The 14671-nt window shown below is 44.7% G+C and overlaps 1 protein-coding gene across 1 annotated transcript in view; it reads right to left on the reverse strand.

Moving 5' to 3' along the window:
* Positions 1-6229: 6229 nt before the first annotated feature.
* Positions 6230-14671, reverse strand: part of zdhhc8b (zinc finger DHHC-type palmitoyltransferase 8b) — a 250410-nt gene continuing 241968 nt past the window's right edge. Inside the window, exons 10-11 of the mRNA XM_072240844.1 lie at positions 12514-13541; positions 6230-6826 (exon numbers count right to left, since the gene is read on the reverse strand). Of these exons, the coding sequence (XP_072096945.1) occupies positions 6643-6826; positions 12514-13541 (1212 nt within the window). The 3' untranslated portion in view covers positions 6230-6642. The remainder of the gene's footprint in view (positions 6827-12513; positions 13542-14671) is intronic.

A 14671-nucleotide genomic window follows, 5' to 3' on the forward strand; every position in this document is an offset into this window, starting at 1 on the left:
CCACTTCTGATCCCTCGATGAGGAATGCTGTGTGCTCCCTTGTCTTACTCTTCCTAAAGTCGACAATCAGAAGAAGTCAATCAGAAGGAGTCAGTAGGAAGGAGTCAGTAGGAAGGAGTCAGTAGGAAGGAGTCAGTAGGAAGGAGTCAGTCAGAAGGAGTCAGTAGGAAGGAGTCAGTAGGAAGGAGTCAGTCGGAAGGAGTCAGTAGGAAGGAGTCAGTCGGAAGGAGTCAGTCGGAAGGAGTCAGTCGGAAGGAGTCAGTCGGAAGGAGTCAGTAGGAAGGAGTCAATCAGAAGGAGTCAGTCAGGAGGAGTCAATCAGGAGTCAGTAGGAAGGGGTCAGTCGGAAGGAGTCAGTCGGAAGGAGTCAGTAGGAAGGAGTCAGTCGGAAGGAGTCAGTCGGAAGGAGTCAGTCGGAAGGAGTCAATAGGAAGGAGTCAATAGGAAGGAGTCAATAGGAAGGAGTCAGTCGGAAGGAGTCAATCAGAAGGAGTCAGTAGGAAGGAGTCAGTAGGAAGGGGTCAGTCGGAAGGAGTCAGTCAGAAGGAGTCAATCAGAAGGAGTCAGTAGGAAGGAGTCAATCGGAAGGAGTCAATCAGAAGGAGTCAGTCAGAAGGAGTCAGTAGGAAGGAGTCAGTCAGAAGGAGTCAGTAGGAAGGAGTCAGTTGGAAGGAGTCAGTCAGAAGGAGTCAGTCAGAAGGAGTCAGTCAGAAGGAGTCAGTCGGAAGGAGTCAGTCAGAAGGAGTCAGTCGGAAGGAGTCAGTAGGAAGGAGTCAGTAGGAAGGAGTCAGTCAGAAGGAGTCAGTCGGAAGGAGTCAGTAGGAAGGAGTCAGTAGGAAGGGGTCAGTCGGAAGGAGTCAGTCAGAAGGAGTCAGTCAGAAGGAGTCAGTCAGAAGGAGTCAATAGGAAGGAGTCAGTCAGAAGGAGTCAGTCGGAAGGAGTCAATAGGAAGGAGTCAATAGGAAGGAGTCAATCAGAAGGAGTCAATCAGAAGGAGTCAATCAGAAGGAGTCAATCGGAAGGAGTCAGTAGGAAGGAGTCAGTCAGAAGGAGTCAGTCGGAAGGAGTCAATCAGAAGGAGTCAGTAGGAAGGAGTCAATCAGAAGGAGTCAATCAGAAGGAGTCAGTAGGAAGGAGTCAATCGGAAGGAGTCAGTAGGAAGGAGTCAATCAGAAGGAGTCAGTCAGAAGGAGTCAGTCAGAAGGAGTCAGTCAGAAGGAGTCAGTCAGAAGGAGTCAGTCAGAAGGAGTCAGTAGGAAGGAGTCAATCGGAAGGAGTCAGTAGGAAGGAGTCAGTCGGAAGGAGTCAGTCGGAAGGAGTCAATCAGAAGGAGTCAATCAGAAGGAGTCAGTAGGACGGACGTGGGGATTACGGAAAAGCTGACAGGTGACACCACCTCACCCTCTCGCTCTCTTTTTCCATACTACGTATTTTATAATATTTACCCTAACTTGCAGTGATTTTTATGTATTTCACTGTGCTGCTGCTGCTAAACAACAAATATAAGGCACGTCAGTGATAATAAACCAGATTCTGAAAAAGTTTAAACACAGGAGATTCTGCGGGAAACCCAGAGTCACACACACAAAATGCTGGGGGAAACTCAGGTCAGGCAGCATCGATGGAAATGAATAATCAGTTGACAATTTGGGTCTGATGGCTTCTTACTTCACTCCCCCACCCCCACCCATCTGGCTTTACCTATAACCTTTTACCTTGTCCTCCTCCCTCCCCCACCCCCCACATTTTCATCTTTTTAATTTATTTCTTGAGATACAGCATGGAATAGGTCCTTCTGCCCCTTCGAGCCCCTGATTTAATCCTAGTCTAATTACAATGTTCAATGAACCAGCCAGCCAGTACATCTTTGGACTGTGGAAGGAAAGCAGAGCACCCGGAGAAAACTCATGCTGTCACAGGGAGAACGTACAAACTCTTACAGACAGGGACAGGAATTGAACCCAGGTCACTGGTACTGTAAAATGTTGTGATAACCACTACGCTACTGTGCCGTCCCAGCATCTTCCCAGTTCCCCTCCAGTCCTGAAGAAAGGTCTCAGCCTGAAATGTCGACTGTTTATTCACTTCCATAGATTTTCTCCGACTTGCTGAAAGTCATTTGGGCAATGTTCCCATTTGGCAGCCAAAGCACAAGCAGTCTGCCCGAAAAAGCCGCCCCTCGGCCGGCAGATCCACCCAAATCAGTCCCTGCTGTGGGACCTTGTCCTAAGATTCACATGGGCAATGGTCACATTCAGCTAAAAATGCCGCCAGGCTGTACAGGTTCCCATACAGAAATTGCATGTGTCAAAGGGATGGCCAAGTTTGACCCCAGTAGCTGGGGCTTAGATCCTCCAGAATTCTGTCTGACAAAGGTTACCAGGTCCTGCTTGAATCAGAGAGTATGAGGTTTCAGACAGTTTGGACAACCTTGGGTTGTTCTCCTTGGACCATCAAAGGCTGACAGGAGACCTTATAGAGCAGGGGTTCTCAACGTGGAGTCCACAGACTCCTTGCATAATGGTATTGGTCCATGGCATAAAAAAGGTTGGAAATCCCTGTTACAGAGCTATTTTTTTTAAATCATGAGAGGTATAGATGGGGTAGACAGTCAAAATCTGTTCTCCAGGGTACAAAAGTCAAACACCAGAGTACATGCTTTTGAAGTTAGAAGGTGTGGGGGTGGCGGGGGTTGGATTTAAAGGTGATGTGAGGGGCAAGTTTTATTTACAGAGAGTGGTAGGTGACTGGAATGGATTGCCAGGGATGTTAGTGGAAGCATGCAATTTGGTGGAATTTAAGAGGCTTTTACACAGACACAACAATAATTAATGTAACACTACTATAGCAGCAGTAACACAGTCTCAATTCCCAATGTTGTCTGTAAGCAGTTTGCATGTTCTCCCCATGACTGCGTGGGTTTCCTCCAGGTGCCCAGGTTTCCTCCCACAGTCCACAGAGAATGTGTTTGTAGGTTAACTGGTCACATGGGTGTAATTGGGTTCACTGGGGCAGAAAAGCCTGTTACTGTGCTGTATCCCAAAATAAAATAAACATGAAAGGAATGGAGGGAAATGCATGATAAACAAGAGGACATTTAGTATAAATTGGCACTGATTCATGGGCTGAATGGCCTGTCCTGTACTGTTCTATGTTTTGTTTTAGTCTTCATATCTGTGAAAAAGAATACATGAATTTGGCCACAGCTATATAATGTGCAGTTTGGAGTGATTATGAGCACAACTTTGGAAAAAACCTCCAAGAAGACTACAACCTTGTCTTTGGTTTGGAGGCTTGCGTGCCTCAATGACCTGAAAGCCATGTTGGCTGGAGTCAGCGCTTTATGGTTTGGCTCTTGGTAAGGTCACTCGTGCCAAGCAGGTCAAAGGGTACAGGCCAAACTAAGAGTGGTCCTCTGGTCCTCCAGGTTTGGGGGTTCAGCTCAGGGCTAACAACCCTGACCAGTCAAAAAAATTTGTTATGGAAACAGCAATCCTTCTATACAGAGCTAGAGGACTTTCATTGCTGCCCTAAACGCCACAGCGTAACAGGCAGTAAGTAAGTAAGTATGAAAAGAAATTAGCCTTGGATGAAGTGTGGCACAAATCTACCAGAACAATATCTAAACCAAGAGTTTAATAATGATGAGAGATTACTTAATAAAAGTATTAAGTGGTATTTGCTAGAACTTAGAAAGGAGGATTTCATGAGTTTTCTATATACCGCAAAGTGCAGATTTGGTAGAAGCTATGTTCATTAGTGGGAGTACAAAATTAAGATGGGTCTTTTGCGAATGAAGACAGGAAATGTGTGTGGCAGCAATACAGTGCTCCCTTCTATGGAGAATGATTATCATCAGGTCAAGGGATATGGGTCAGTTGAGTTAGATCATCCAATGAACCATGAAACAGGCCCTAGGGACTAAAGGGTTATCCCCATTCCTATCCAAAATTACAGAGATGGAACCAAGATTAGGTGGAGCCAGAGGCGGAACCACAGGAGCAACAGTTACACAATAAAAACCAAGAGAAATCAGTGAGATGAAACTGAAAGATAAACTAAGACTTGAATTTATGGACTGTAGTTGACACCATCAAAATATTATAAAAGAAATCCCTATTTTGCTTTGCAATAAAGAACTAGAGAAATGGGATTGTGAGAGAGGGTTGATGCTTTGCTGCTGCTTGTGCATGGGAGAGGGGAGAGGGGGGTTTTGGGTTTGAACTTTTACTGTCATTCATTCTTTGGGGTTCTCTTCTGTTTTCATAGATGTTTGTGAAGAGTAAGAATTTCAGGTTGTATACTCAATACATTCTCTGATTTAAATGAACCATTGTGGAGTAGATACTTGGGTCTCTAGGGTCTATAACAAGAAGCGTTATCAGCTAAATGTTAATTTTGAATTCAGACAATAATTTCTATATTGCTTTTCATGCGATGTCCAAAAACACTTTGAAATGGTTTAGAAATGACTCAAATGCATCAAACTTCTTTACAACTAGAGGTCATGGGTTAAAGGTGAAAGGTGAAAAGTTTAAGGGGAACATGAGGGGAAATTTCTTCAGAGGGTGATTGGAGTGTGGAATGAGCCACCAGCACAACTGGTTCGTGCCAGCTCAATTTCGATGTTTAAGAGAAGTGTAGGTAGGTATGTGGAACGCAGGGATATGGAGGGCTATGGTCGTGGTGCGAGTCAGTGGGAGTAGGCAGTTTAAATGGTTCGGCATTGGCTAGATGGATCGAAGGGCTTGTTTCTGCGCTGTAATTTTCTATGACTCTATAGCACGCTGACTGGTTCAGGAAGTAATGTTGAGTGAGAGGTACGTATTGACTGTACCCCCAGGGCATTATTTTCCCTGGTCTAGGTCAAAATAATCCCACTTGACCTTTTACATCCAACAGTGCTGGGTTAATAGCTGATGGTACTTCTAACAATGCCACCCTCCCTCAGTAGTGGACTGGCAACCTAGATCTGTGTGCTCACACTCTTAAAGTAGGCTTGAATGTCGAACATGCCCAGGAGGTGACCATATTACTCAAGCCCCTTTATCAACCTTTCGTCCCTTCTTCAAGATTACTGGGAACAGACTGTTAATATTGAGTTTAGGGGTCTTGGAAACTCAGTCTAATGGCTACTGCAGAGCTTCCTAATTGAATTAAATAATACCAGAATACAAAATGGCTGCATTTTACCTAAAATAATAAAATCTGACACACTTACAATCTTATTCCACACAAAAAAACCCTTTGATTGTTCAATCTCAGACCTGCTTTAGTAATTAAGTTAAAACGATCAAAAAAATCATACCAATCTGGATTAAAAACAGAAAATTGTAATACCCGCAAGTTGGTGCAAGCTCTTTTGGCACTGGTAAACCAAGGTCCACTTAAGTGGTTAATGTCACAATGTGTCACTTCAGCATAAAAATGCCCAGCAAACATACATTTGAGTTACTTGCTGGCAACCAAGAAATAATATGCAAGATATTGCATAGGAAATAAGCGACACTGAATTTAATTGGTTCCTCCCGTATTGGTGTTACCTACCTCCAGCCAATCCCAGACAAGAAGGGAGAAGAAACCTTGCTCTCAGTCTTGCATCGACATCATCACAAGACACAGGGACGGATACGTGGCTAATTGGACTTCTGTCTGCCTGTATGGTGAAGTCAGCTCACCTCACTGGCGCATTAAAACCATGGCAACAATCAAAAAACTTGCCATGTTGGTGAATCACAGGTACACGAGCCCCATGTTCAACTGTTAGTGGCAGTGCAGAGATGACCTGATTTCTGACACCCTAACCTATCGACAGAGTTACGTACATGAAAAAAACCGGTAACGTTCATCTTTATACCAGAAGCTGTGCTCACTCCTCTCGTAGGTAGCTAAAAGGCCATCCATGTCAACTTTTGATTACTGATAAGTAATACGATTATTAAAGAATCTTATCCTTAAAGCTTTGAGAGTCTCGTGCCCTGAAGAAATACACTCCCATTTGGACTTCATACAAGCCCTACTAAACATTCAGGTGCACACAAACACACACACGCAAACACACCCACACCCACACAGTTGTCTAATGTCATGTAGTCTCATATTCGAGATGAGAGTTTCAAAAAGATCTTTTGGCTGATGTATGAGCTTCATTTCCTTCCAGCGAAGGAAAGAAATTGACAAGTTTTAAGCCTCGCATTTGTGCCAACATCCATTAACACAAAATAAAAGGTATTTCTCATTCGTCAAACTGTATTTGTCAAAGTTTGAATGGCAGGGCAGACAAACTTCACCAGAAAATCATTGCAGAGGTCCAGGTTAATACTAATCCAACACTGCACAAACTTTTACACAAGATTCCCATGGATAGGCAAGTACACAATAGTGGTTTCAATAAAAACCATACCTCTTTTACAAGATGCTAAAATGTCACTTGACAGTGCAGAAGAGCAAAAAAAATAAAAAGCAAAAAAGTTTGTGGTGGGCCAGCCCCTGGATTGAAACCACTTTTTTGTTTGATTTGATTTTACTACCTCTGGAGAAATAAGGCTGCGGCTGGTTGAACAAGGAACACACAAAGCTGCTGTGACAGTCTTCGCAGTGCGTCCCGCGTCCCACTTCCCAGCTGCCGTGGCTGATGGCTGTTCACACTGAGATCTCGTAAGTGGTCCCGCCCACACCCGACACCTTTTTGACGTTCGACTGTCTGGTGGGACTGACTGTAGCACCATGGGAAATAGAAGCTGAGCTTAGACGGCTATCCATCCTGGATAAACGCTTTGGCTGTCCATTAATTTTGTTGTGAGCCGTCTTCATTTGAACCTCGTCACTGTAAAACAGAAAAAAGGAAATTGTTGCATTTGTTCAATCCACACATATTCCCTTGTGTTGGGGGGGGGGGCAGAAACACACAAGGTTAATTTCTCTATTAAAATGTTGCTCAGATTATAAACAACTTTATTATACAGGGGCAATGGTATGCATCTGGGAATACAGGTCTGTAATTTGTTGAAAGTGGTGTCACAGGTAGATACGGTCGTAAAGAGACCTTTTGGCTCACAGGCCTGCATCAAAGTACTGAGTACCGGAGATGGGATGACATGTTGTAGTTGTACAAGATATTGATGAGGCCTAGTTTGGAGTATTGTGTGCAGCTTTGGTCATCAGCCTACAGGAAAGATGTAAATAAGATTGAAAGAGTACAGAGAAAATTTACAAGGATGTTGCTGCGTCTGGAGGACCCAAGTTATTGAAGATTGAATAGGTTAGGACTTTATCCTTGGAAGGTAGAAGATTGAGGGGTGATTTGATCGAGGTATACAAAATTATGAAGGGTATAGATAGGATAAACGCAAGCAGGCTTTTTCCACTGAGGTTGGGTGGGACTAGAACCAAAGGTCATGGATTAAGGATGAAAGATGAAATGTTTAAGGGGAACATGAGGGGAAACTTCTCTACTCTGAGGGTTGTGAGAGTGTGGAATAAGCTGCCAGCACAAGTGATGCATGCAAGCTCAATTTTAACATTTAAGAGAAGTTTGGATAGGTATCTGGATGGTACAGATATGGAGGGCTGTGGTCCAGGTGCAGGTCGATGGGAGTAGGCAGTTTAAATGGTTCAGCACAGACTAGATGAATCAAAGTACCTGTTTCGGTGCTGTATATTTCTATGACTTTATGACAAACAAAGGTCAATCAATACTGTCGACTCTGCAGCCAAGCTCCTTATGAACACACAATCACCTACATTTTCTAGTACTTTACACAACAGCACCAAGATTACAAGGGCCAGGGGCCACAGGGGAGATTCTGATTCCTTTATTACATGAACTTCAAAACATACAGTGAACTGTCATTTGCATTAACAACCAACACACTCAAGGATGTGCTGGAGGTTGCCCGCAAGTGTCACCACACATTCTGGTACAAACGTAGCATGTCTGCAATGTTCAGCACAACAACACAAACAGCAACAACAACTAAACAAGCCTCTTTCCCACCTTCTCACCCACTAACTCAAACACACATACACAGATAGGCCTCCAGTCCCAGGGCAGACTACCCACAGGTCTAATCGGGACTATGGCAAGGTCTGGAGAAGAAAGTGGGAGGGGAGGAGAGAGGGGGAATGGAAAAGGGAGGGGGAAGGAAGTGGGGAGAAGGGAGGGAGAAGGTTAAGTGAGTGGGAAAGGGTCTGGTAGACGGAGTACAATGTTGGTGCATGCAAGGTCATCGACTTTGGAAGGAAAAATGAAAGAGCAGATTATTATTTAAATGGTAAAAAATTGCAGCATGCTGCTGTACAGAGGGACTTGGGAGCGCCTGTGCATGAATCACCAAAGGTTGGTTTGCAGGTGCAGCAGGCTATCAAGAAGGCAAATGGAATGTTGGCCTTCACTGCTAGAGGGATTGAATTTAAGAGCAAGGAGGTTATGATGCAACTGTACAGAGTACAGGTGAGGCTGCGCCTGGAGTACTGTGTGCAGATCCGGTCTCCTTACTTGAAGGATATACTGGCGTTGGAGATGATGCAGAGCAGGTTCACCAGGTTGATTCCAGAAATGAGGGGGTTAGTCTATGAGCAGAGTCACCTGGGTCTGTACTCGCTGGAATTCAGAATAATGACAGCAGACCTCATAGAAACATTTAAGATTATGAAAGGGATTGATAAGATAGAGACAGGGAAGTCGTTTCCACTGGTAGGTGAGACTAGAACCAGGAGACACAGCGTCAAGATTTGGGGGACTAGATTTAGGGCAGAGATAAGGAGGAACTGCTTTTCCCAGGGAGTGGTGAATCTGTGCAATTCTCTGTGCAATGAAGCAGTGGAGGCTACCTCAGTAAATATACTTAAGACAAGTTTGGAAAGATTTTTGCATAGTAGGGGAATTAAGGGCTATGGGGAAAAGGCAGGTAGGTGGAGATGAGTCCATGGCCAGATCAGCCAAGATCTTATTGAATGACAGAGCAGGCTTGATGGGCCTGATGGCCTACTCCTGCTCCTATTCCATTTGCAGCTTGCTACCACCCACACTGGACCCCCTACAATTCGCCTACCAACACAACTGATCCGACAGATTTCACAATAGCCACTGCTCTACACACCATCCTTACATATCTGGAGAAGAAGGATGCTTATGTGAGAATGCTGTTCTTGGACTACACTTCAACATTTAACACCATAATTCCCTCTAGGCTCGACAAGAAGTTCAGAGACCTCAGCCTTCACCCTGACTTGTGTAGCTGGATCCTGTCAGATCGCCAGCAGATGGTAAGAGTGGGTTCCCTCACCTCTGCCCCTCTGATACTCAACACAGGAGCCCCTCAGGGCTGTGTACCAAGCCCCCTCCTTTACTCTCTGTATACCCATGACTGTGTTGCCATCCACAGCTCCAACCTGCTAATTTAATTTGCTGACAACACTACATTGATTGGCCTAATCTCAAGTAATAATGAGGCAGCCTACGGAGAAGAGGTCATCACCCCGACACAGTGGCGTCAAGAAAACAACCTCTCCTTCAACATCGCGAGAACAAAGGCTGTGAACTACAGGAAGAACAGAGACAGACTAACCCCTATTGACATCAGTGGATCTGGGGTTGAGAGGGTAAACAGCTTTAAGTTCCTCAGCATAAACATAACCAAAAACCTCACATGGTCTCTACATACCGGCTGTGTGGTGAAAAAGGCACAACGGCGCCTCTTTCACCTCAGACGGTTGAAGAGGTTTGGTATGGGCCCCCAGATTCTAAGAACTTTCTATAGGGGCACAATTGAGAGCATCCTGACTGGCTGCATCACTGCCTGGTATGGGAACTGTACTTCCCTCAATCGCAGGACCCTGCAGAGAGTGATGTGGACAGTCCAGCGCATCTGTAGATGTGAACGTACTACTATTCAGGACATTTACAAAGACAGGTGTGTAAAAAGTGTCTGAAAGATCACTGGGGACCTGAGTCATCCCAACCTCAAGCTGTTGCAGCTGTTACCATCTGGGAAATGGTACCGCAGCATAAAAACCAAAACCAACAGGCTCTGGGCAGCTTCTTCCACCAGGCTATCAGACTGCTGACACAACTGTATTTCTATGTTATACTGACTGTCCTGTTGTACATATTATTTATTATAAATTGCACATTTAGATGGAGATGTAATGTAAAGATTTTTACTCATGTATATGAAGGATGTAAATTATAAAGTCAATTCAATTATGTTCTTAAAACATAGTGCATAGGGAATCATTTCCATCGTGTTCCACAGGGGCACCACCTTCCTGGTTATCAAGGACATCTTCAAGAGGCAGTCGTTTGAGAAGGCGTATCCCTCATTAAAGACTCTCGCCATTCGCACCAGGCCCTCTTCAAGTTACTACTATCAGGGAGGTGGTAAAGGAGCTTAATGACTCACATTCAATGATTTAGATCGGCTTCTCCTCTGCCATCATATTTCTGAATGGCCAATGAACACTAACTTGTTATTTCTCCTTTGCACTATTTATTTCGGAATTGCTTTATTGCTACATGTAACGAGATATGGTGAAAAGCTTTCCTTGCATACTGTTCACGCTACTTTTTATTATTATTGAGATGACAGCATGGAACAGGCCATTCTGGCCCTTCAAGCCACACTGCACAGCAACCTCCCCAGTTTAACCCCAGCCTAATCACAGGACAATTTACAATGACCACTTAACCTACCAACTGGAACACCTTGAGCATCAGGAAGAAACCCACATGGTCATAGGGAGAACATGCAAACTCCCTACAGCGGCAGGAACTGAACCCGGGTCACTGGTACTGTAAAGCGTTGTGCTAACCACTACACTACCGTGCGATGGGAATTGAACCCGGGTCACTGGTACTGTAAAGCGTTGTGCTAACCACTACACTACCGTGTGATGGGAATTGAACCCGGGTCACTGGTACTGTAAAGCGTTGTGCTAACCACTACACTACCATGCGATGGGAATTGAACCCGGGTTGTTGGTATTGTAAAGCGTTGTGCTAACCAGATTAGATAAAATACATGATGCATTTAGGTAAAACAAGGTCAAACAATAATGGTACAGAATGGTGGGTAACAGCTACAGAGAAAGCACAGTGCAGGTAAACAATAAGGTGCAAGTTCAATGGAAGATTGTGAGGCAAGAGTCCAATTTATTGTGTTAGGTAGAAGCTATTTCTGAGTGCTTTCCTATAGTAAGTTTTATGTCTTGCTCTTGTACTGTTGCCAGTAAACAAAGTTCATGACATGTGTCAGTAATAATGAAGGCTACAGGAGCACATTTGGTCTATCGTCTGCTTCAGCATTTCATCTTGGCTGATTTATTATCTCTCTCATCCCCATTCTCCTTCCTCCCTCTAAACTTTGATGCCCTTCCAAATCAAGAACCTCTGAACGTCAGTGTTAAATATTTAATTTTAATTATTTAGATATACTGTGTGGAATAATCTCTTCCGCCCCTTTGAGCCTCACTGCCCAGCAACCCCCGATTTAACACCAGCCTAATCAAGGGACAATTTACAGTGACAAGTTAACCTATTAATCGGTATGTCTTTGGAACGTGGAAGGAAAATGGAGCACCTGGAGGAACATACAGACAGTGTCAGAACTGAGCTCCGAACCCTGAAGCCTCAAGCTGCAGTAGTGTCACACTAACCACTACGTTACTATGGTGCCTAGTGACTTGCATACAGTACCTACACTCAATATATAAGTACATCCAATGACTTGGCTCCACAGCCATCTGTGGCAATCAATTCCACAGATTCATCATCCTCTGGATAAGGAAATTTAAAATCAGTCTCATTCTGAGAATATGTTCCCATGTGTGTCAGATGTAAAAGTCACAGAAGGAATGCAACTGTGACTCATGCTACGAGATGCCCAGTTGAATTTACAAAAGTACCCTTAATACTTTTCACCCTGGTAAAAAAAAAGTTCTGACTTGATGCATCATCATCTGGTCTGGTGGGGCAGGGGGTGGGGGTGGGGGGGCTATTGCGCAGGATCAAAGGAAGCTGCAGAGAGTTGTAAACTCAGTCAGCTCCATCACGGGCTCTAGCCTCCATAGTATCCAGGACATCTTCAAGGAACGATGCCTCTGCAAGGTGGTGTCCAGGAGTAAGGACCCCATCACCCAGGACGTGCCCTCTTCTCATTGCTACCGTCAGGAAGGAGGTACAGGAGCCTGAAGACACACACTCAGCGATTCAGGAACATCTTCTTCCCCTCTGCCATCCGATTTCTGAATGGACATTGAACCCATGAACACCACCTCACTGCTTTTATTTATTTACTATTCTTGTCACTACTTATTTAACTATTTAATATACTTACTGTAATTCACAGTTTTCTTTTTCACTCTTATCATGTACTGCCCTTTACTGCTATCGCAAAGTTAACAAATTTCACAACACATGCCAGAGATATTAAACCTCATTCTGATTCTAATTGTGAATTGTGAATGCCTATTTTTACATCTTTACAAGGGTTCAGAGTGAAGTAATCTACCCACCGTGGGGTCATCAGAGGCTGAGAAACTCCTTCCGACATTTCCAATGCAGTGACAAAGGATAGAGGCTTTTGGCTTCCGTAAGTAGGGGATCTAATCAATGAGGAGGGTGGGAATTGATGTCCTGGAGACCTATACGAGGTCTCAACAGATCTGCTTTGCAAAGTGTGGTTGGACTGCACGTTGTTGTTTGCAATGTCTGCGTGGAGAGAACTCGTAGAAGTCCTTGCTACCCTCGACAAGGAGGAGGCAGAGGCACGCAGCAGAGGGCTCCTCACGCTGCAGGCCGCAGCAGACACAAGGTTATCTCGAGAACCACACATGCCAGTGGTTGTCCTCCTCGAGTCCTCTGAGAAAGTGTTCATTTGTTGCAAGCCGTACGAGACCGGTGCTTCATACGCCCCTGAGTCTAGGAACACCGAATCAGGAGAAGCTCTGAGCTTTCCATGCTCTTCCATTGCCTTCCTCTCCTGAATGGAGGCCATGATTTGCTTCGACAGGTTGTCATAGCGAACTGGCGACGGATCTCGTTGCTGTGGAGGTGAGCCTCTGTGTATCGGGCTGTAACCATGGCCAGTGTGACGCTGGAGATCAGCCCCTCGGATCTGGCACATTTTGGCTGATAAGTATGGTGAGTGGTACCCAACAGATGGAATTCCAGCCTGTGCCATGGACTCCACCCCCGGGTGGGTGGAGGTGGGATTCAGCAAACTATCGTAGGACAGGCTTCCGTTTCTGTTGGATAACGAGTTCAGACCAAAAATATTCTTGTACTGGTTGGGGGATGAGCAGTCTGACTTCATTTGGTGCAACTGAACCTTGTCCATTCCTCTCCTGTGGGCAGACTTCAGGCTCAGAGAGCGAGAACTATTAGAGAGTGAGTCAAGTTGAAAAGGTGATGACTGGTAAGTCTTGTGAAGCGATGGTGACCGGTAGTCAGGCATGTCAAGGTTCGGCTCAGACTTGTAATCATGGGCTCTGCTGCACTCCTCAATGAAAGGTGACTCGTTATGTCCTTCCTGCATGGAAATCTTCAAGAAAAGAGATTTGACAATTACCCAAATTGATCAATTTTCATCAGTCAATAATCACAGTCAATGCTAACATTAATTTATTCAGTTGATTGATTCTATATGATCCTGCGCAAATTAAAGACAGCAAGTAATTTTACTGACACTGTAAATTTGAACAAAAAAAGAACATGTCAGTAGTGGATCAACTGGTATCACTTTAGACATAGGAGCAGAATTAGGCCATTTGGCCCATTAAGTCTGCACCACCATCCAATCACAGCTGATTTATTCCCTCTCAACCTCTTTCTCCTGCCTTCTCCCCATAACCTTTGACACTCTGACTAATCAAGAACCTATCAGCCTCCGCTTTTAAATATACCCAATGGCTTGACCTTCACAGCCATCTGTGGTAATGAAATCCACAGATTCATCACCCTCTGGCTAATGAAATTCCTCCTCATCTCCATTTTTCTTTCTGAAGTTGAAGCCTGCGGCTTCGAATTCTTATCAGAGCCTTGAGCACAAAAGTCTATCCCAACATCACAGTGAGGGAGTGTGGCTTTCAGATGAGATGTCAGGCTAAGACACTATTAGCTCTCCCTCAAGAGAAAAATTCCAATAGCTCTGAGTAAGAACAGCAAAGTTCTTCATTTGTCCTGGCTCATTTCATCCCTCGATCAGCATCACTTAAAACATACTGAGTATATCACACTGCAGTTTGTGAGCCTGCTCTGTCACACAGATTGGCTTCTACACTTTCTCCAATGCAGTGGTTCGGTTCAGATTCCAGATTGCAAATTTCCACACTTAGACCGTAGAGAGCATTCTAACTGGCTGCCTCACCATCTGGTATGGGGAGGGGGCTGGGAACTACTGCACAGGATTAAAGTAAGCTGCAGAGGGTTGTGAACTCAGTCAGCCCCATCATGGGCACTAGTCTCCGTGGCATCCATGGTGTATATTTAAGGAGCCATGCCTCAAAAAGGTGGTGTCCATCATTAATGACCCCCATCACCCAGGACATGCCCTCTTCTCATTGCTACCATCAGGAAGGAGATACAGAAGCCTGAAGACACACACTCAACTATTCAGGAACATCTTCTTCCCCTCTTCCATCAGATTTCTGAATGGACATTGAACCCATGAAC

This window comes from Mobula birostris, chromosome 22 (assembly GCF_030028105.1).
Source record: "Mobula birostris isolate sMobBir1 chromosome 22, sMobBir1.hap1, whole genome shotgun sequence".
NCBI classification, from domain to species: Eukaryota; Metazoa; Chordata; class Chondrichthyes; order Myliobatiformes; family Myliobatidae; genus Mobula; species Mobula birostris.